Source organism: Cydia pomonella, chromosome 18 (assembly GCF_033807575.1).
Source record: "Cydia pomonella isolate Wapato2018A chromosome 18, ilCydPomo1, whole genome shotgun sequence".
Lineage (NCBI taxonomy): Eukaryota > Metazoa > Arthropoda > Insecta > Lepidoptera > Tortricidae > Cydia > Cydia pomonella.
This window is the reverse complement of record NC_084720.1, coordinates 15,065,553-15,089,377: the sequence shown is the minus strand read 5'-3', so window position 1 is coordinate 15,089,377 and position 23,825 is coordinate 15,065,553. Positions and strand designations below refer to the sequence as shown.

At 34.8% G+C, this 23,825-nt stretch overlaps 3 protein-coding genes across 3 annotated transcripts in view; 2 read left to right on the top strand and 1 right to left on the bottom strand.

The window, feature by feature from the left end:
- Positions 1-23,825, bottom strand: part of LOC133527561 (hemicentin-1-like) — a 443,871-nt gene that overhangs the window by 288,527 nt on the left and 131,519 nt on the right. The window lies entirely within an intron of this gene.
- The window catches only part of LOC133527552 (synaptic vesicle glycoprotein 2C-like), a 39,192-nt gene continuing 25,610 nt past the window's right edge, over positions 10,244-23,825 (top strand). Inside the window, exons 1-2 of the mRNA XM_061864609.1 lie at positions 10,244-12,929; positions 19,987-20,211. Of these exons, the coding sequence (XP_061720593.1) occupies positions 12,893-12,929; positions 19,987-20,211 (262 nt within the window). The 5' untranslated portion in view covers positions 10,244-12,892. The remainder of the gene's footprint in view (positions 12,930-19,986; positions 20,212-23,825) is intronic.
- On the top strand, positions 15,593-18,636 carry LOC133527565 (uncharacterized). Its single transcript, XM_061864623.1, has one exon. It carries the CDS (start codon positions 17,743-17,745, stop codon positions 18,562-18,564), a length of 822 nt encoding a protein of 273 aa, XP_061720607.1. The 5' UTR covers positions 15,593-17,742; the 3' UTR covers positions 18,565-18,636.

Genomic DNA, 23,825 nt, shown 5'->3' with positions numbered 1-23,825 from the left:
TTTTGCAGAAGTCGTAATTTAAACGCAATGCCCTTAGGTCTAAACAGTTCAGCGGAGTTTTTGCATAAAAAGTATAAAAATATGAAGGCTGCGATAAGATCTGGCTGTTATTAGAGTTGAGTCTTTTTTCTAGAAGCGAAACAATTCATATCAAAAATGACCACAGCTGCATTACTGTTTCAAAATTACTGCTGCGGCATTGGTATCATCAATGTAGCTGTCAATTTTATTCATAAAAATGAGTTATGCATTGAACGTCATAATCACGGTAGTAATGCGGCGCAGAACGTCACTCATTTTATAAAGCAAATTGACAGATACAGTGCCCGCATTTAAGCCGCAGCAGTTGCCATCCGAACGTCACCTTTTCGTGAAGTCCGCATTATCAAACAATTTTGTCTAGCAATTTTCAGCGTCGGTGACGTCTGAGATTAATAATTGCTTAAGTTTAGGTTCTAAGTCAAGTTTGATATCATTTCAACTAATTCAAAGATGTAGATTTCATCTAAATCGGTTGAGCAGTTATTAATTTCCCATAAAAATTTCCACCTCCCTTTTCATATCCTTCAGGGATAAGTTTTGGGATAAAAACTATTCCATGTTCTTCTTTGGGACTCAAACTATCTCTAAACCAAATTTTATCTAAATTGGGTCAGCGATTTTAGTGTGAAGAGGAATTCCAGAAATGTTTGTTTTCATTGTTATGTTTTTTACTTCGGAATCGTGTCAATATGATTCACGCAACGCCGTATTTTATGAGCTGCACCTTCGACTAAGAATAATGTTGTCTCATTGCTATTATTTACAACAAATTAATTCAGCTAGGAGCCGCATTAGTGCAGGATATAACGCTGCAGTTCCAAGCGCAGGTGTGCTAGCAAATGATTAACGCCGAAGTGATGTTTGTTACAAAAGGATGCGGTCACTGAGTAAGCGGGAGCAGAAGCGACAGCGAGTATAAGGACGTAAACAGGAAAAATAAGTGGTTGCAGTTTCAACAGCATAGGGTGTGCTAGTAAATGTTTTACGCCGAAGTGTTTGTTACAAAAAGGATGCTGGGTAAACAAGAGCAAAAGCGAGAGGAGAGAGAGTGGGAGGGGAACTAGAGTATAACTGTGTTAGCAACCAATACCGAAATAAACTTTATTAACAGACGATGTGCTTAGAAGCGTAAGCGAGAGTAGTAATAGTAGCAGTTAGGTTGCACGTGTAGTGAATAGAGGACGTGTTGATATGTTAACCATTCATCACTTTGAAACAAGGTTCAAAATCATTGTGGGAAATATAAGAGATTGGTATCATTATATTAATTAACAAATGTTAACAACACAGTATAAGCACAGACATTTTTTTGTAAAGGTAAAAGCTACAGCAATTTGAAAGTTAGGTATAAAGGTAGTAGTTTTGTTGTGCGGAATGCGCGGTATGCTATTTGTAGCCAGTTTGCAAACAATTAACGCCGAACCGATGTTTGTTCCTGAATTTGTGGTCAGAGTGTTAGCGGAGCACAACTTGTCCAAAATTTATTATATTGCCTTAAGAATATGTAAGCCCGATATGAGACAATGTAATATGAAGAGGCTGGAGGCTTTTGAGATGTAAGGCTGGCGTCAGATCAGTTGGTCTGAAAAGAAAACCAACGAAGAAGTTCTACGTATAGTTGGAGAGAGAAGAAGTTTAATAAGCTAGATAATAGAAAAGGAAAGATGCTTGGGCACCTGTTACGACACGACAAATTTATCAAAAACATAATAGAAGGGAAAGTTGAAGCAAAGAGAAAGAAGGGAAAAGTGAGGAGAGCTTACATGAATCAAATGAAGGAATATCAACGTCGTGTCGTATAAGGCTGTCAAAGAGAAGGCAGAGGACCGCCAAACATGAAAATTGCTTAACTAGTCTTACTTTTAAATGTATGATGATGACAAATATGCACTTCATTTAATTCAGAACTAGAATATAAAAGTTATTTTTTTCTTCAAAATATTAAATGAAATTTCAATGGTACATTGCAATTTGCCATTAAAAAAATACAGTGTTATAATTTATCCTTGTAGGTATACACAATAACACAACTGATGAAAAGTGTAATAATATCAAACTGCCTAAAAGTGTTTCGGACAACTCAGTTTAAATTGTTTAGAATCAAAACAAAACTTAAGAATTTTTAATAAATCTAATCTCACGCTATCGCTACTGTCACACACCCTAACTTGAGAATACGGAATAGCATGTACCTGTAACAAATACAAATAAAATTAATTATACATTAAGTAATTAAGCACAGTCTTGTATGGTTTTATTTATTATTGTGAAATGCTTGTATTTATTAGGAACTTTATATTAAATGTTTTTCGTTTAATTTCATAATAAATCGTCATGACATTTCTCATTAACCCCGAATTGATGTTTTCAAAAGCGGCAACTTCCATACTACTGAACTAAGATTACTTGTTAATCATTGCAGTAGCGTAAGTTACTTTTTCCCTGTCACTGAGACCCCACAAACGAGCGGTGTACAAATGGAGCTCAATTCAGCAGGGAACGCTATCCTGCAACTATTTCGATGTGTTTGCCATCCATTACTGCAGCGGGTAACAATTATGGCCTTACTGCGCGTTTCGCATCAGCAATCATATTAATTATGTGAATGCACCTGAACACTAATGAGTATGAAATGTCTGTATGGAAATATGACTATAATAATAATAATTCAGCCTATATACGTCCCACTGCTGGGCACAGGCCTCCTCTCATGTGCGAGAGGGCTCGGGCTATAGTCCCCACGCTAGCCCAATGCGGATTGGGGACTTCACATACACCTTTGAATTTCTTCGCAGATGTATGCAGGTTTCCTCACGATGTTTTCCTTCACCGAAAAGCTAGTGGTAAATATCAAATGATATTTCGTACATAAGTTTCGTACATAAATATGACTATACATTTAACAAATTAAAAGGTTTATTGTTACATGAGGTGTCAAGCGATGATTAGGACGTTCAATCAGTCATTCATATCATCAAGGAATTTAACGGAGACAGCGTCAGCATCAACACCGCTGCAGTAATGTCGCAACAGTAATACAGCTGCAGTTGCCATCCGAGTGTCACCTTAATTTTCAGGAATCGAACCTACTGCCTCCGTTTTTTAAATTTGAAAGCCTGTGAGACGGCCCGATTCGAACTTCAAAATACATCAAATATTAGGTACTACGAGTATATGGATCAAATATGTCAAATTCATTCAGTCCGTATCATCCGTATCGAATATAGATCTAGACCTAATATTTGACGCATATTGAAGTTCGAATTGGGCTTAAATTTAATTAAATATAAATAATATATTTTCAGGCAACTAAGGCCCATATACATACCTTACTAACTAATATACATACAATAATAAAAATCTAAAAATCATTTTGACGAGGCACCACTACTACCTCTTTTTTGAATTCGCAAGCCTGTCACAGTTATAAATACAGTTAGTATCGAGTATGAAAGACATCCAATAATTAACGAATAGAATCAGGCGTTACTTTGCGGAAATCCATATGAATTAAAACAAAAAATGTTACTTTGCTAATCCGCAAAAAGATAACGTGGTCGTTAATCAGTGCTAGCCCGTTATACTTACCTACTTGCGTATTTTTACATACAATTGATGTTCCCACCCTTCCACGGCAAAAATAAATACGCAAATAAATACCACCGAAAGTACACGTGTTTCGCCTCTCTACGAAGCATCTTCAGGAGATGTTGACTCTGACTACATTTTGATAAGAAAAGGATATCTAAATGATGTCATTGAGTTGTCCTTGGCACGTGTATTTCGCTTGTTCTATTTGGTCGTATTGGCGCAAGCAATTTAGATATCATTTTGATGTCAAAATGTAAGATTGAATAGGCCTCTTTGTCAATAAGAAATATCAGCAAATTTCTGTTCTGGACGTGTATTTGGCATGCGTTCGAGCGTAATGGGTATCTGGCATCATATCGTAGCACGCGTGTCTTTCATTGCATTCAGTGATGCGTGCCATGCGCAGCCAAGGCTTGTATCGCGTATATGCATTTGTTTGCTAGTCGAATAGATACCGTCACGTAAGTCGAACCGATGACGTAGCTTTTCATAAACTTAATTCGATGCAAAATTTCATTACCTATTCAACTGATATTAGGTTTGATGATGCAGCGGTTTTCCTTACGTAGGTCCTGCTGATATATATTTTAAGAAAAATGTAATCTGTTAGTGGGTACTAACACTTTTCCTTACCCTTATCATGTGAATACAAGCTGACCCAAAATACGTTGACAATTCTTTTACTGCGTCACATTGTATATAACAACAATTATAAACAATGTCTAAATTTTTTTTGCATTTGAGTATGAACGCTAAAGGAGACTACAATATAGTCACGAAATTTGAGGTTTCGAAAATAATCATCACGATTTGAATTTGTTTTTATAAACTTGCTTTGTAGACGTGTTGCTGGCTGAGTTACAAAAGCGTACTGAGAAGATAGCAGCCGACGCTGGCAACCAGGCGACATTAGTACTTGAGTGGCACGATAGATGGGTCTGCTTATTGAGAAATTCACCCAATTAGGGTTACGTTTCTACCGGGTGTTATCTCGTAGGTGGTTCAAGCGGAGGCATGGATACCTAAATAATACATTTTGTTTGTAATGAATATAATTTGTAATTTTGTATTACATTTTGTATAAGTCGTGTAAATAAGAAATATGTATATTCCTTTTCAACATCTTTTTGGGTCATACGAGTATGTGAGTCCTGTATATACGTACCTATGTGAGTATTTTAAGTAAAATAATTAAAAGCCAATTTCTTATTATAAAGCGTAAAACAAATGCCATGACAGGGGGTTTAACGACCGGATAAAGAGATCCGACTTTAATATATAGGCTTTTGTATCAAATAGAAGCCTCGATTACAAACTAAGCAGGGATTACCTGGACTGACACTTCGATCTAAAACGACGTGTTATTTTGTGACTTATACGAAGATACGACTTTCTGGCGTACAGCGAATGTGTATAAAGATTAGTGGACGAGATGTGATTAGCGTTGCTTACCTAGCTCATAGCCTCAAGCAAACAGTAGGCGTCATTGACTTAAATATTACTTCGGAAAGACGGGCCTTACGGGCGCTAAGAATGGTGCTGACAACAGAGACGCAGTAATACATAATAAGAAGTGGGATGCAGATATTGCAGATATCTCTACCAACAGCTGCGTGCCTCTCGTCAGTTTCTTAATTTAGTAAGGTGTGCGGAACGCTTAAGCCGTAACACTATTTAAATTTTAAACAGAAATTTAGCTTATTACCAGCGAACACGAAAAGTGAAACATTTCTAACGTAAGAATTAAGGTAATCAAATATATTTGGCTATACAAGTAATGAGATTAATTCTCAAAAGGCAATTAAACATAATTATAAAATGGCATAAACCTGTCGAAGTGCGCCCTCCGATTACGCATGGTTGGTACGTGCGTACGTCATACGTCAAGGCCATGTTACCCTGGTCATCAATAACACGGCTCGCTCGTGTGAGCTAGGACAGGAAATAATGACAGATTTTGCCTCGCAAAGGAAAGGGAGTTCAATCCGATTAAGACTGTGCGAGTTTAAGCCTATTTCGACTCTCGTGGTGGTAGCAGATAGGATAAAATTGTATATTGTACAACAATGATTTAAAACGATCGATTTATATATGCCTGAGTTATACTTACACTTTGCTTTTCACTCTGCTCGGGGTCTCCTGTCACAGGTATAATATACTTATTAGGGGATTAACTGTATCGTCAAAACGAAATATTTACCTAAATAAGTGATTTTTAGTTTTTTTTTTTTAATTTTTTTTCACTTCACTGTTTAAGCATCGACGACTTTGGAGGTTAATAATTGTTTAAGTTTAAGTCTAAGTTCGGTGTCATTTTCATCGAAATCAGAGATGTAGACGTAGATTTCATCTAAATTGATTCAGCGGTTATTGGTTCCCCAAACAAACCTACACTTTTACTTTTAAGGGATTTTTTTTTGGGATAAATACTATCCTATGTTCTTCAGCGGGACTCAAACTATCTCTTTACAAAATTTCTTCAAAATCGGTTCAGGGGTTATTGAATCCTCATATTACTTTCCACCTCCCTTTTCACATACTTAAGGGATGATTTTTGGGCCTCGGCCCCCACCAAGACCTTTCTAGCGTGGGACATCTTCCATCTGGATTGCAGGTTTAAGGCCTGTGCACAGTGCACACCGGATGCGTGAGCGTAGTAAGTAGTGCACGTGCGCGTTGTAATATACAGATCTTTATGAGAGACGGCACACCGCTTGCGTGACGTGTGCGTCCACGGCTCAAACATTTTAGCGCACGCGCACAAGCGCACGTCTACGCATACGCAGCCGGTGTGCTCTGGCATTTACTGTGACAATTTGTTAAAACAGAGGTACGTAAGGATTTACTTAGTGCGGGTAGTTAGAAAAACTCGCAGATTGATGCGTGTTTCTGCCAGTCTTTATTCGGGAGCACAGCCGCATAGTGTGTCCGTCGGTTTTTTATACTTATACGAAATAAAATCCCTTTTAGGTTAATAATGATGATGAACTATGTTATTAAATAATAAACTCATTAGGTTATTTAGTGTAGTGTTTAAGGTAGTACAAAGAGTTTGCCGAAAAAACGTTAACAGTTAATAGTAAAAAATAAATAATAATTTATTCTGGTAAAAAAACCCTGCTTTTACAATTTTGTTTTCTTCTGCCAAACTGCAAGATAGTTTGTTGGCAGAGGGCACTCCCTTAAATACAGATGGGTTAGCTTATTGCCTAGTTAATTAATAAGTAAGTACGGTACATCTTATAGCTTATTGTGGTAAAAATGGCCCTGCTTAGTAATGCTTTTTGGAAGATCTCTTTTTTGCTGCAAGTCTATTAGCGTTTCTGCCGGTTAAGACCTAAGTTGCGACAGTATCGTCTATTTCTTACACACAGCAGTAACTAGACGAAGGTAGGTTGTTATTATCATTTTATTTTATGTTACGCCTCGACGGTGGCAATTAAATGTGCCGCCTGATGTTAAGAGGGAAGTAGGTATATCACGTAATCTTCGTCCATATAAAAAGAGAAAACGATTTTCCACTTCTAATATTTTCCATTCACCATGATTTTTTAGTATGTTATTAACACAATGAAAAACTAGGTTTATACATAGGTTTTCCTTTAACAAATCAAAAATGCGAAACCTTTAACCTGTAGGTAAGTTTGCATAATTATAATAATTTGCTCACAGATTGGAGTTAGTTATTTCTAAGGTATTCATTCTAAATTTGTGTAATTATTGAATCATATAAAAATTGCACTTACATTAAAATCCTTATTATAAAGCAATCAACTTGTAATAACCCAGGCAGCAAGTGTTCCATTAAACAATGTTGGCACGCAACGCTAAAAGTTGTCTTCACTAATATGGGCCGAAAAAAATATTTTATGAATAATTTGGTGAAATATTCTTTTTTTACATTTAAAAAAAATACTGAGCTGTTTTTTCCATTATTGATTTATTTTTATAAAATACATATATTATTTAATTAATAAAAAGGGTGGTCCCCATTTTGAATCCAAATATTGTTTGTTTTATTATCAGTAAATAATTAATATAATTATGGATGTACAAGCCCGGAATAACAAAATATTTTTCAAACAAACATTAACCTACGCACAAGACGGGCGTTATCATAGATTAAATAGAACAATCTTAGCTTGTAAAGATAACGCTAAAATAAAGTAGTTCATTTTATACACTTTTATAACACTAATTGCAAAACAATACAAATATATTTGTTCGCGTATTTTTCTTTATTTAACTGTGTAATTTTAGCAGTACTGTTTTATCAGCTAAGCCGGTGCCAAACTAAAGGGAAATGCCGTTCATTATCGAGCTAACGGACACTTTTCATACGGTCACACGTGGATTATCGCGATAATGGACACTTTTCATGCGGTCACACGTGGATTATCGCGATAATGGACACTTTTCATGCGGTCACACGTGGATTATCGCGATAATGGACACATTTCATGCAGCCACACTGGGATTATCGCTATAATGGACACTTTTCATACGGTCACACGTGAATTATCGCGATAATGGACACTTTTCATACGGCCACACTGGAATTATCGCGATAATGGACACTTTTTATACGGCCACACTAGGATTATCGCGATAATGGACACTTTTTATACGACCACACTGGGATTATCGCGATAATGGACACTTTTCATACGGCCACACTGGAATTATCGCTATAATGGACACTTTTTATACGGCCACACTAGGATTATCGCGATAATGAACACTTTTTATACGACCACACTGGGATTATCGCGATAACGGACACTTTTGTGTGTAGATAAAATAGTGTATGTAACTGTACATAATTAGGCATTAAAAAACTCATGTGATCCTTTTAAGAAACTCACTTCGTTTGTTTCTTAAACCCACACTCGTTTATTTTAATGCATTTTATTATGTAGCAGTCACATAAACTACTATTACAGAAAACATGTGCATTTGCGATTTATTATTAATACTGGCATTCTTTTATATGTGGTCGCCTATGAATAAACGTATTATTAAAAATAATATTGGAGGATAACATAATTCGCATTAATAAATTGACTTCAAAAGTAAATCAGACTAAAAAACTGCTTTAAAGTCTTGAACAGACGTTGCCTGTCTTAAAAATATAAGTTAGCAAAATATAGTGTTTTAGTCTAGATTTCTATTTCTATTCACACAGCGTCTTACCCTACGTTGTACCCCTGTAAGCACAGAAAGTGACATTGCCCGGACATTTACATCTTTAAGCATTTTAGGTCGAACATAAATCAAGTCCAGTTTTCAATGCCATACAAAATAATTTTTTTAATTTAAAAATATAACGCTTTAATTTAATAAATTATTCAAAGAAAATATATCAACTTTTGTAGTATACCCGAAGTCCATCGAAATATAAATTCTGTTTTGCAAAAAATTGTCGTGGTTTAACTAAACATTCTCACCCAATTCTCACTTATCAGTTTTTAAATAAAAGCACAAAATATTTCTATTGGTAATTAAGACCCCGTGGGTTTAGGTTCTTCTATCACTTTCAGTGAGCGTAAGCATAAGCAAGATGGCTCTGGGATTCGTGTCTGGGTTCACGGATATCATGTTTTTGTTTTTATTTTATTTTTTGTATGTTTTAACACAAAAAAAATCGAAGAGACATGCATCAAAAATAAAATTCCGCATTTTTAAAAGCAATTTTCATATTTATACGTTTTGTGCAAAAAATGTTAACAATTGCTTTCATTTCATTTATTCACTTAAATACAATGCAAGTTTACAGTATGTCATCACACCAAAGCACTTACACGCTAAATTATTAATTATACATAAAGAGAAAATATGTCAGAGAGAGAAATAGTCAAATAAAAAATTACAATTATTTATCGTCGTTAAAAAAAATTTAGGAGCTTTTTAGATCCATGCTCATGATTTTTAGAGTCATTCTTAAGTGTTAAAAAGTCAAGAAATCAAGATTCGAATCAATGAACTTACTAGAGAAAGACCTCAAGATTGCTAATTAAATGTTTGTGGCAACTGTATTGTGATCTAATTAAAATGCTACATAATACCAATAGGTTTTCAGATAATTTCATTTCCATTTAGATCTCAAAATTTCTTACATTTGGTTAAGTTTTGGAGGAGGAAACAGTTGAGTACGAAACATCGTTTTTTGAGATGTTTACGGAGGATTTTTCGTCTAACCCAGTGTTGTCCTTATCGTAGATCATTTTCAATCACTAACGCCTGAGTACTTTATTTACTAAATTAGCTTAGTGTTAGTATGATTCATGACATCATATACGAATATAATGTTAATGACATATCCAATTCGGTCGTGGCGAGCACCGGAATGTTGTGTGAACGGAACTGTGTAGGGTGACTGCTGTAGTTATTGGCCTCTCCATAATAAGTGGCTACACTTAACAATAAGACTTAGGAGGGGCTAATAACTATAGCGGTCATACTTTCCAAAATAATCTTCTTCATAATCGGCTGTACAATTTGCCTATATTCTGCTTTAGCACGCAACGTTTTTACTTTAACACGATAATGAATGGTGTTTCACGTGTTTATCAGAATTTTGCTAATAATTTCTTAAACAGTATTAGTCTAATATTATTAGTGTGTTGAAATGGTAACCCGTCCAACTTGACAGTTCGTGGACTATTAATATTAGTCTAATAGCGTTCGAGAAATGGCCCCTGTAAAACATTGAATACGATGAGGAAGTGGACGTACATTATAAAACAGACATTCTTACCGTGTGTGAATAGGTGTTGGCAAGAGAATAGAGGTGAATAATTACACACAGCTAATACAATGAGTACTACATGCAAAAAGAACGAATGAGTGACATCATTTACCTATATATAGATCGTGTCAATCACGAAGACGCGTGTCTGTACTCGTATTGTCATGTTATTAAAGGTTAGATTGGACAAATCTGCGCGCCATCGTGGATGGCACGATGGTGCCATCATTCACGAGGGGGCATAAAACATTATATGACATTTTAGCCTCTAAATGCGGTCAAAAATACACCTTTCAATCTGTAACACCATGTTAAAGGTGCTATTTTTGCCACAGGTGTGCAGAAAATACACACACACACACGCACAATTTTTTTGCCGAATTTGACCAAAAGTCTTACAAAATGTTTGTTCCTTATGATCTCAGGAATGCGTGGTTAAAAACCGTGCGTCGGGTTATTCAAGCCCACGGCGAATGTAATGTTGTAATACATATACTTGCACACCCATTATGTTTGTATTGAGAGCCATATGCGACACGCTTTAATTGGTAATACAATTATTACAGGTATCATTATTAATTATGTTTACCTTAGTCACACACTGAGTTACGACCACAAGTATTATTTTGTCGTTAACCAAACCTGTTGTATTGATGTAGAAAATATTTTATTCGGCAAAATTTAACAAATTAAGTCACAGTGCCGTTAACATAAATAGTTTACATCTACAGGAGATAGTATTCTGTAATTTTATCGCAATAGAGTTTAGTAATTTTGAAGAAGAAAGTTATGGACTATGGAAAATATACGCAGTGCAAGACGGATTGTGCGATATGGACCACTGAGTCGGAAATAAGGAATTTAGGTAGGATTTACCAAGTGAGTTACTCATACACCTACTTGTTAAATTAGTGTAACTTATTTATTTTCATTCATAGGTTCTTGCTATATTTTATTGTTGATGATTTTCATAATCTACGTGAAGCTACATATCTTAAATTTTAATGTCAATGATTCATTTAATATACATATAAACATCGCGCGTTACCGCCCGTGTGTTGGGGATATTTGAACGGTGATTATTGACGGTTATTTGACTTATGTAGCATGAATTATTATTAATAATGGTTCCTTTTAGATATGGAACCCTTAAAATGATAAAGCCTGTTGCGGATATCATCATTGTTGGTTTACTGTTTAAGATAAAGCATGTTGCTGATTTGCATTTGTAGCCACCTGATTAAGCCTGCATTGTGTATTGTTATATAAATACGCATTGGATTATTTTTACTTTTTCGTTTAACATTACATTTAGAAATATAAAAAAATGTATACCTAAAATTCTTTAAACAATAAACATTACAATATCATTATGTTTTTCAAAATCTGAGTATTATATAATTATACACCTAATAATATTTATAAAACCCGCTAAGAGCATGTCGGGCCATTGCTCACTATGCTTAGTATAGGGTTCCGTGGTTACTTGTCCGTCAAAATAAACTATTTACAAACAGTTTATCGGATCAGGATCACTATACTTTTCCGTGAAAGTATTTACTACCTAAGCTTAGTTTTCAAGATTTTTTCATATTTTTTTAATATTTTGGACCCATGGTTTTGGACCCCTCTGGGGGATGGACATTTTTTTCTTTCGGAGTATTTCCGAAAATATTAATGTTTATCAAAAAATGGATCTAGAGGACTAATATTATTCATATTCGTTGAAAGACCCATCCATCGTCAGATCACACTATAGGGTTGAAGGGAAAAAAAATGCATCCCCCCTTATAGTGTAAGAAGGGACACGCCCTAAAAAAATCTTTATTCTACTTTTTATTTTACGACTTTCTCGACGTAATAGATTTATACATCTATCAAATTTCAGTTTTCTAGCACTAACGAGCATGGAGCAAAGCCGCGGACAGACAGACGGACATGGCGAAACTGTAGGTTATAGTTGACTTTTTTTTACTACGGAAACCTAAAAACAAACGTCATATAACGCGATGTTCCAATAACACATTTATTTTTATCCTAAAGTCATGAACTTCCATACCGATACATTTAGATTGCAGACCGTATAAGTATTATTTTAACCAAATTCCTTCGTATCAAAGTATTTTAAATAAAACATAATATTGCACGCCACAAATAGTATTGCCAATAAAATCCAAAACCATAACGTTATTATTGCACAAGCATTCCCATTATTTCTTACGTACACCGGAAATTTCTGTAAATCATTTTTATCTAAAGTTTACCATACCGAGATTCATATGATACGGCAAAACCAACATTGTTTGATCTATCCCTACTCTCATATATCAAAGACAGTCCTTATTACGGAAGAAACTGTGAGATAAAAGACAGACCAAGTTATAATAGACAACAATTACCTACGACATCGTCATAAGATAAATTATAACATGATTTTAAATAATATGCCTAGTTAGTAGCCAGTGAAGTCTTGATAAGTGATGTTCGGTGATTAGTTATATATATTATAAAATGAGTGAAGTGAATTTAGCTGCTTTAGCTGAAAGCGGTATGTATTACGTATGCAATTTCAAGTGTGACAGATATAAATCGTGTCATTCACTAAGACGCGTACCGTGGCTTGTATTGTCATTTTATTAAAGGTTAGATTTGACAAATCTGCGCGTCATCGTGGATGGCACAAACTAAGTATATACGAACAATGTACGATTTCTTACTTCTAAAACTAGACTGGCATATTTTAAAATCTTTAAAAATGTATACTTTATGATAAATGAAATAATATATTTAAGCCACGCTAACCAACCAAAATAATGCTTTAAATGTATAAACTTTATGTCAGTTGCGTTAAGGTTGAAAATCAAGTGTATTCAAATTATTTGTTAGACCTAAACTGGAGTAATCTTGGTGAACAGTAGACATGAAAGATTTTGCACCTTTATCCGATGTTATAAAGATTAAAACGTTTGCGTAACTATGATTGTAGCGGCAATTAGCAATTAGCCATGTCAGATAAACGTCAGTCCATACAATACATATGACCATTGGCCGAGCTTTTCGACAGAGGGGTAAACTCTTAAAGGTGTCTCCAGTTATTAAATCCTCCAACAAACTAAGCTGATCCCATTTCAAAGCCTAGCGTCAAACCCTAGGGCCTATCGGGAACACCAAAGTTCGTAAAATTTTCGGGTCTTTCCCTTTCAAGTAATTATATTGAATCACATAAATATAGTAACTTAAACATTACATTTTTGTGTACCATATTAACGATTAACTCTATAGATACACAGTTCAGTTCAGTTGACATGAAAGATTTTTCACCTTTATCCGATGTTATAAAGATTAAAACGTTTGCGTAACTATGATTGTAGTGGCAATTACTTTGCGCTTTTGCTTTAAGCGACTGCACTTGACGTGATAGTTTCTTAGGTCAAACCTTTGAGGATTTAAAAACTGGAGACGCCTTGACTGTAATTTTCTGTACAAAACAGTCTGTCGATTTTTGCGGGGGAGGGCACGCCTAATGTATGGCTATTTGTACGTTACGTCTTACGTCTCCAGTTGTTAAATCCTCCAAGGGTCAAAGTAAGCTGATCCCATTTAAAAGCCTAGCATCAAACCCCAGGGCCCATCGGGAACACCAAAGTTCGTAAATTTTTCGGGTCTTTCCCTTTCAAGTAATTATATTGAGTCACATAAATATAGTAACTTAAACATCACATTTTTGTGTACCATATAATTTATTAACTCTACAAGGTGCCCGTGAGCATTCCGAGACATTTTAACTAAGCATTCCTGGTAATATTTAGAAAATAAAATGTTATATAAAAATTTCTGGATTAGGCCTAGTTTCAGAGATAATTCAATGTTTTTTCGTAATCATTCTTTCGCCATAAGTCGGTACTAAACACATTTTTGACTGCGGTATTGCCACTTTGAGGTCTAGTCTGGACATACCTATTGATTGACATCGAAATATTTAAAAAAAATGTATTCGAGAGGCTACCCCAAAATAAAAATAAAACTTTTTAGTTAATTTTAGGTTATGTGTTTATCAATAAAAATTACGTTTTATGTACAGGAGTGTTCAAAAAAAGGGAAAAGAAAAACAACAAAAAATTTATTTTTGTCGAGTTTCACAAAAAGTCATATAACATTTTTTGCTTCTCTTGCCATTTTAGGAATGCACCGTTAAAATCTCTCGCAATGCTCACGGGCACCTTGTATAGAGGGAAAGAAGAAATCGCTTTTAATGTGCTGTTTTAGCGCGTCATCTTTTGATCGCTTTTTAGCGAGAAGATCGTCTGTTGTTACAGTCGATTTCATAAATATGTATGCATTTTTTCACCTTGTCGCAATGGATTTAAGTGAAAAAATGTATACTTATTTATGAACTCGACTGTACCTAGTTTTAAAATTGTATTTAATTTTTTTCATGTCAGCCGCTCGAACAAGCGTAATTTTCTGCTTAAAAACAGTGAGAAAACTCGCATTTTGCTCACTAAGTGAGACAAAATAACATTCAAGTGACCTTTATATTCGAATGTCATTTAAACGTGCGGGGCCTAATTTAAGTTCGAAATATTTGGATTCTATTGTCTTTGTCCCTTTCACGTCATTAGCAAAAAGAAAGAGACAAAAAAGATCATACGTAACTCAACGGTATATTGACGGTTAATAATAGACCCTCGAAATAAGTCAGACCACATTGTTCCAAAACACCCTTCTTTCGTAATAATTAATTAATGAAATAAATGTTTAAAATTAAATAAAAACACCATATTTTACGTATTTTATTATATCAATCAATCAAAATAATGAACTTATAAAGTTTACGCAATTGTTACGCAAAGTAAATCATTTTACTTTTAACGATCACTCCTATAGTTGACAAAAGTAGTGTCCGCAATTCGGACCGTATCTTACAAAGTTTTTTTTACAAATAAAAGTTGTCAATTGAACTGTCAATTGATTTTTGTAATTTCAATATTTTCGTATTATTTTATTGAAATTTCTTTCGTTTTGTTTTATTTCGGTAATTAAACTTAATTGTTAGAATACCTTCAGAAAACATGAGTGAAATAGTGATGAAGACGGATTAAATTTTTTCAGGTTGTATTTTTACCTTCCAAATATGTTCCCACTGCCAACGTGAAAAATTTTGTGTACATACTACACGAGATCAAAGTTGTTTACATCTCGTGCGCTTTTGAGTCCCTTACTATGCTCAAGATTCTAAATTATATTATATTATAGAATCTTTCGCTTGCACGGGACTCAAAATAAGCACTCGAAGAAATATCAAACTTTGCTCTCTTGTTGTACAAATAACTATTGTGTGTCCTTAACTTTTATCATATTAAAGAATTGTCACTTACCGCGGAAAATTGCAGTACTGCATTTTATCAAGGAAATTGACAGTGGCAGAACCAGCTTCAAGGCCTCAAGGGTTCGAAACGTCGGGATTAGATGTATAAGATCGTGTCATTCACGAAGATGCGTGCGTTAAATTTGACAAATCTGCGGAATTTCGTGGATGACATGAACTGTTGTATTTTAAATTTATTATACGCGACATAATCCCTCAGAATACTTAAATTTTATTAATAGGTTAATTAATACCATTTACTGCCAACTCCAACTATAAATTCTGTTTTGAACACATTTTACAATTTTAATACCATCACTTGTACTAATATACTTCTGCGTCAATTTACCATTAAAAGTCAATGTTAAATACAGATAAGACAAATATTAATAATTTTATCTTTGTATCGAAATTATTCTGTATTCCTTCATAGTTTAAAGGCTATTTTGATTTGTTGTTATCAATGTACGATAACTAGAATAAGCTACGCAAAAATCCGTACAAACTTTCCTGGAGCCCATTTCTCGATCGATATTATTAGACTAAGGGTCTGTTTTACAATGTCCAAGTAAAGTATTGGATAACTAATTAAGAAATTAATTAACTGTCAAATAAATCTTCCTGCAAAACATAGCATTTTATCTACAAGTTAAGCTTATTTGAAGATTGTGAAACGCAACTATAACTTTATTTGTTAGATAAGTGGCAAGTGGCTTATTCAGGATTTTACTTGGTTATTATGAAACTGGCCCTATTGTACCCTATCGTTTACCACCGTCGTGGTATAAAAAAAGAATGTTATAACGGTATTTCCCACCGTTCGTCACTTTTCCGGTTCACAACGAATTTTACATAACTCACGCATTTTTAAGCACTTGCGCGGCATGTTTCGGATAGCCCAAGTCTCCATTTTTAAGAACTTAGTAGTATTGTATCTTGATTGGTTCTGGTTGTGGAATTATTTAAAAAAGAATTTGTTAAATTAAAAATCTATAGTTTTTGACAAAATCTACATTTTTTTGCAGTTAGTGTTAAGCAATTCATCCATTCAGCATGAAAAATTGACGTTTTAACGAGTCGCATAAATAGTCATTTTATGTACTACCTCATAAAATTCATTTAAATCATATGTTAGTCTCTAATCTGGAAAGTAGGTAATCATAAAGATTTATTTAATCATTATTTTTTTTCCGAATGCAATGAATCTTTACGTCATACTTCCTAGCAAAGATTAAGAATGAAAAAGTAAGATTTAGAAAGTCGGCAATTTCATACTTTCAATTTTCCAGCTAAACGAGGTGGCTTTGTTTATTATGAGGTAACTTTGGTTATCAAAAATTAACGTGTGATAATTCAGAGACCACAAAACAGATGGAGCAGTACAGTGCACGTTTTTTCTTAGACTTTACCTATCTATTACAATCAAACCAATAACTCGTTACTTCCTGGTATTACTTTACTTTAAACTATTTATTCTGTCATCCAGAGTTGTCAAAGTATCACTAATTAAACTAACAACCGCAAATGGATCGCTGTTTAATCATCTCGAGCGCCCATTACGCCAACACTGAATTTAAGTGGCGCCCGGTACAACTACAAAGCAATCAGGATCTTCAACATAATTGATTTGGCTTCGTGACAGGACAGTGACGGAACGCGTCTTGATAACTAAAGCAGAGACGCTTTCAGATAGATTTTCGTACCCACCTGTTGCTATCTCTATTACAGGCGCAGAATCAAATTGCAGCATAATTAAGTTTTTATTTCATTGTATTTCATATTTTCTGTCTCTTACGGGCGCATGCATACTATAGAGCAAGTATACACCTGCTTTGAGGTTTGAATTTGATCCTTTTTGCAATTTAATCAAACTTGACGACGTCAAAGTCACTTGACAAAATAACTTCAATATCAAACAAAATGAAAACCTAAATAATATTATTTGGAGAAAGAAAAAACTTTCTGTGAGACTTAATAGCAAACGTGCTCAATAATGGAATGGATACACACAAAACCATTCTTAAATGAAAAATTACCGCTCCAGCAACGACAGGCATTGGATTCATTGATAGAAGTGTTAATCGAACCTCGCCGGTTCGAGCGCGAGCTATTCTTCTCTTTGTTGCTTATTTTAATGAGGGAAAACGATTTCCTTCAAATAAAAGCTCTTAACGAAGGCGCTATCGATATATCCGACTATATATTATCCACAAGAAAGAAAAACACAGATATTTACGAAGCCACATTCGTTTTGATTGGATACCAAGATCTACCGATAAAAATTTTCGCCAAACCTCTAGCCAACGCTTTTCTGTTGAATTCCATCATACCAGACACGGGAAATTCTTACGCAGTATGCTTCGAACCGAGCTGCTTTTTGGGCGTTTCAGAACTCGGAATACCATGTTCTATTAAGAACTTTTCGGTTCTTAAGCGAACGGTGAAAGAGATTACGGACCCGATCAAAAGTTGCATACTAAACCAGTACAATACAAAACACGGGACTTTATTAAGCCTCCCTAAAGCCGTTATTTTGGAGATACTTTTAAAACTTCCCATAAAAGACGTGTTGAATTTATCTGAATCGTGCAAAATAATGAATTGTATCGTAAAAGAGGATCGAGTTTGGTCCCATCTTTACAACAGGGATTTTTCTGAAGCGCATAAATACGAGGGATGGAGCTGGTTGGACGAGTATAGGGAAATTTACGTCTCGGGACGGAATAAGTCGAATAAAGTCCAGGATTTTCGGCGCTGGGATTACGTGGATTACATGAGATGCGCGAACATTGATAAATTGGAAATTATCTTGTGATTGGATTTCCTTGTCAGTGGTTGCAAATATGAAATAATGATGTTTGAATTAAAATTTAATTTGATGTATTTATTAACTTAGTTTTGTAATTATACAGTGTTCAATGTGGCGATAGGTTTACACAAGGAGTCGGCTTTAAGTCCGTATTTGTTCCTCGTGTTTATGAATACATTTTTTTCTTATGTAAATTGATGTACAGTCAGCGTCAAATACTTTGTAGCAGTCAAAGTGGCCAAATAGTTCGGTACACCATACTAAATATATGGTGTACCGAACTATTTGACTACTTTGGTTGCTACAAAGTATTTGACGCTGACTGTACTACTGCTGTTTATTACGTACGTACCTATTGAAAATAATCATTATCTTATACCTTTAAACGAGCAATTCTTGTATATATATATATTTCGGGGATCTCGGAAACTGCTCTAAGGATTTCGATAAAATTTGCTATTCGGGGGTTTTCGGGGGCGAAAAATCGATCTAGCTAGGTCTTATCTCTGGGAAAACGCGCATTTTTAAGTTTTTATATGTTTTCAATAATAAGTGATATTATATATTTTCATTAATTCCGCGTTTCACCTAAGAGGAATGAGCTGTAAGAGAGGTACACGGGTGAGCGAGAGGAATAACGAAAGCCGATACAAAAATAGATTGAATATAAGAGCGGGGCGCGGGAGCGCGCCTCTCTTACAACTCAAACCATTTAGGCGGAACGCGGAATTAATGCTAGTAAATAAAATCACTAATTAATGGTAGTAATAATTATTTTACGTACGTAATAAAGACCACTAAGACATCAATTTACAACAGAAAAAATTGAGAATATCATTTCTATCTTTATATCTGTGGCGCCGCTGCAGATTAGCACACTTTATTTTTACTGTATGATATGTCAATAGTAACTACGTCTAAAGTTAACAATCTAGTATTCAATTATCAAAACTGTCTAGCTGTTCTACCAATTATCTGTTTTGGCCGACTGACAGCCCAGACTGTGTCAGCTCAATTTAATTAGGGCTTGTGCTAAATCTAGGGCGTCGGGTATTGGCTAGAGCTTAACAGTACATAGACTAAAAACGAGTTGCAAGAAACTTAATTAACAGATCGCCGTTAAATATGGTGACCGCAACCATGCTATACCATAAGGAACCCAAATCCTTTCCTACAAAGAAATTTATATTTGTATATGTTGTTATAGTATATGCTGGTCAGTATATAAAAATTTTATTATCTCAATTGTACCCTCCATATTCTTGGAAAAAAAGGGTCTTAATCCCCCCACTGTCCCTATTGTGCTTTTTTTGGTTCGTTTACGTTTTTTTCGACACGAAATGACTTTTTATTTGTTTTTTTTTAGTAAGTTATAAGTAATTATTAATTACGTAATTATGTAAGATTTCTATCGTTCATTGCCAACAGGTAATGACCGCATCGAAGCCAAGGACCCTATGCAACAGATCGACTTAGTATTAAAAGCATGCACGTTTGGCAGATTTCAAGTCCAAATTCTAGGCGCGGCACTAGTCGCACTAGTGGCCAGTGTGCTGGTCAGCAACTCAACTGCTTACCTACTGCCGAATGCAGAATGCGACCTGGATATGAACTTAGTGCAAAAAGGAATGCTGAACGCTGTACCTTATACTGGTGAATTTTTTGTCTTACAGATTGTAACTAAATTAGTGGGGGAGGTTATCGATTTTAGTCGCAAAAATGTCAAATAGATAGATTTAGTCGATGAAATTGTACACCTTTTTTTAACTAATAGAAATAACAAGTACTAGTTTCTATGAGCACGTCTTGTTACCTTTCATTTTAATATTTTAATAGTAATAAAAAAAAATAACTCACTTAATTAGTAATAAAAAAAAATCTGTTGGACTTTTAGGTAAACGCACGTAGAGCACTGATTTTCTCGATCTTATTTGTAAATTTCGTAGTGTTTGGACTGCTAAAAATGGTAATTTTGTATCGCACATATCCTGTACTTCAACTTTAATAAACAACATTTTTGTTATGATCAATTTGACGTAGTATAAATGAAAGTTAGACGAAATCAATTTTCTTAAGAAATTACTTCAAAACAAGTGACAATTTCTCCGAACATCGACTTAATGTTAACGTATGATGATACTTAAACAATCTGCAACATTTGCTGAAACTGTTCTTATACATCATTTTGTATAATTTACCAACATAATTTTTTTCATGAATTTTTAAAACTGTCCTTTGTCACATATTACCGGGGACGCACGTTTGCGAACTCATTTTTAAAAAGCAAGACGAGAAGACGTGCTAATTGAAACCAATACTTGTTATTTAGATATTACGTAACAAAAGGTGTACAATTTCAACTACTATCCAGCATATTCGGTTTCGTGTCCACCGCAGCCAAATAACACTAGACCCTACTATAAGGACCGTACTACATGAGTATCATAGTATTGTGTTCCTGCCGGTGAGTAAGGCAGAGCTCAACGAGGGTGCGGAGTCCTCTGGAGTTGCAAGTGTACATAGGCTACGAGTACAGAGACTGCTTACCATTAGGCGGGCCGTATGCTTGTTTGCCACCCACGTAGTATTAAAAAAATCGTGTTCTGATAAGGAAAAAGTACAAGAAAACATTTTTTGACCCGATTTTTTTTTCTTTGGGCAAGACGTCTAAGTCGGCCAACCCTACAACAACAAAGCCGAAAATTTTTTTGTGTCAAAAAATTTTCCTTCTACTTTTTTCTAAGGACACGATACCAAGCATACTTTTAAACGGTTCCCCACTATTTTTGTTACATCCTGTATTTGTGTTGTTACACTGCATGTTGTCTATAGTTGCTCAGTATTTTTTCTACCCAAATATGTAAGACATAAGAGGCATTGAGTTAATTTTATAAGCGGGGTAATTTTGAAAATGGCTGATATCTACTAAAGCCGAAGCAATTCATACTTTAGCAACACTTACGGTGCTGCAACGCTTATCATGTTATGTTGCGTACTTTTGCTACAATAGAAAGTGCTTCTAGGCTCGTAAATATCAGCAATTTTCAAAAATATCCCGCTCTAATATTACCCCAATGCACTTTACTGAACGAATTTTTAACTAAGTACCCAAATCTGAAAAAAAAAGCAAAAAGCATGCACCTTTCCTTTTTTTGGCATCACATCACGAAGTTTTCTTTTGCTGGGTAGGTTTTTTCTTTTGCATTTTATTCGTTTTTGTAGTTGGTCCCATAGTGGAATTCGTTCTGTATTACCCAAAATTCACAAACAGAGCCGAATGTTGCTGTAGAATACTAAAAGGACGTCAAAGGATTCGAAAAATTCCAATGCACAGTTTAATGTCGCATTTGATTCGCAATTTTTCGTTGATTAAAAAGGATTGACTAGTGCTAAGTGGCTATATTTAACCAAAAAGTGGTAGATGAAATGAACTAAAGCCAGGTTGTAATTAAAGTTCGTTACGATTGAAATGTTTCCTGGAATCTATATTTACCGCTAGGCTTCCAATAAAGAAGTAACAATACACTTCATGAGGATAACGAGCTAATCTCAACAGACAAAGACCTATTCTTTCTAACAAGATCAGGGGCCTAAAGGGTGTAGCAGGATAGCTTAGGAAAAATTGCCCCCAGCGATTTTGGGCCGAAATTGTAATCAAACGATGCCTTTTGGGGAGGTTATACTCTGCACAAAGTTTCATCCCTCTGTTACCCCCTGGGGGTGAAAAACACCCGATTAACCCCAAAACTGTTTTAATTATTTTTTCCTAAACTATGAAAGTGACGAATTTCAAATTTTGTACAAATATTAATAAGACTAAAAGCTATGTGCAAAAAAAATATTAACCCCCTAACCATTGAAATTCTTATAAAAAAAAAAACAAAAATAAAAAAAGAATCACCCTGTATATCAAGTTTGGCTCATGGTACACACACCATTTTTTTTTTCAAAAATGAACCAATTTATATTCTACATTATAGAAAAGTTTCATCGACCTACTCCAGAAGGAACATTGCGAAATTAAAATAAACGTACTATTTCGTAGCCACTAATCATTATACTCGTATCATGCTTAATACGCAACGTCTCGGTCCCGAAACCAAATTAATTAAAAAAAAACCTGCCAAGAGCATGTCGGGCCACGCTCAGTGTAGGGTTCCGTAGTTCCTCTTCCGTCACAATAAGCTAAACTGGAGCTTAAAGTATAGTAAATTGTTAACCAAGGGATGAAACGGTACCTTTCACGCGAGTTAAATAAATAGGCAAATTTGCATATATAGTACCTAATTAAAGTAAGTCTTTTTACTATGAAGGGGAAACTTTTTGCGATAACTCAAAAACAGCTAAACTGATCATGTCCGCTATAGTTTTCATTTAATATCTTTCTTAAGCTCTACTTCCACGATTTTTTTCATATTTTTTGGACCTATGGTTCAAAAGTTAGAGGGGGGGGGGACTATTTTTTTTCTTTCGGAGCGATTATCTCCGAATATATTCACTTTATCAAAAAATGTTTGTTGAAGACCCCTATTAGTTTTGAAATACCTTCCCAACGGGTAACCCACACTAGGATCGAAGCAAAAAAAAATTCACCCCCACTTTACGTGTAGGGGAGGTACCCTAAAAAAATTAAATTTTTAGATTTTATTGTACGACTTTGTCGGCTTTATTGATTCATATATCCTTGCCGAGAATTTCAGCTTTCTAGCACTAACGACCACGGAGCAAAGCCTCGGACAGACAGACAGACGGACATGGCGAAACTATAAGGGTTCCTAGTTGACTACGGAACCCTAAAAATGTTTTTATAATTACAAATGAGTTTGATTCATACTTCTTTATCCCTACCTTTTTCAAATCGGGCACGAGCAGCGGTCCGATCGCAAGCCATTGTTTATTAATAATGCAAGGCTCTTAGTGGGAGTTCAATGAATAGTACGCACCAAAGAGCCAATACATATTAATTTCGCAATGTTCCTTCTGGAGTAGGTCCATGAAACTTTTGTATAATGCAGAATATAAACTGGTTCATTTTTGAAAAAAAAATGGTGTGTGTACCATGAGCCAAACTTGATATACAGGGTGATTCTTTTTTTATTTTTGTTTTTTTTTACAAGAATTTGAATGGTTAGGGGGTTAATATTTTTTTTGCACATACCTTTTAGTCTTATTAATATTTGTACAAAATTTGATATTCGTCACTTTCATAGTTTAGGAAAAAATAATTAAAACAGTTTTGGGGTTAATCGGGTGTTTTTCACCCCCAG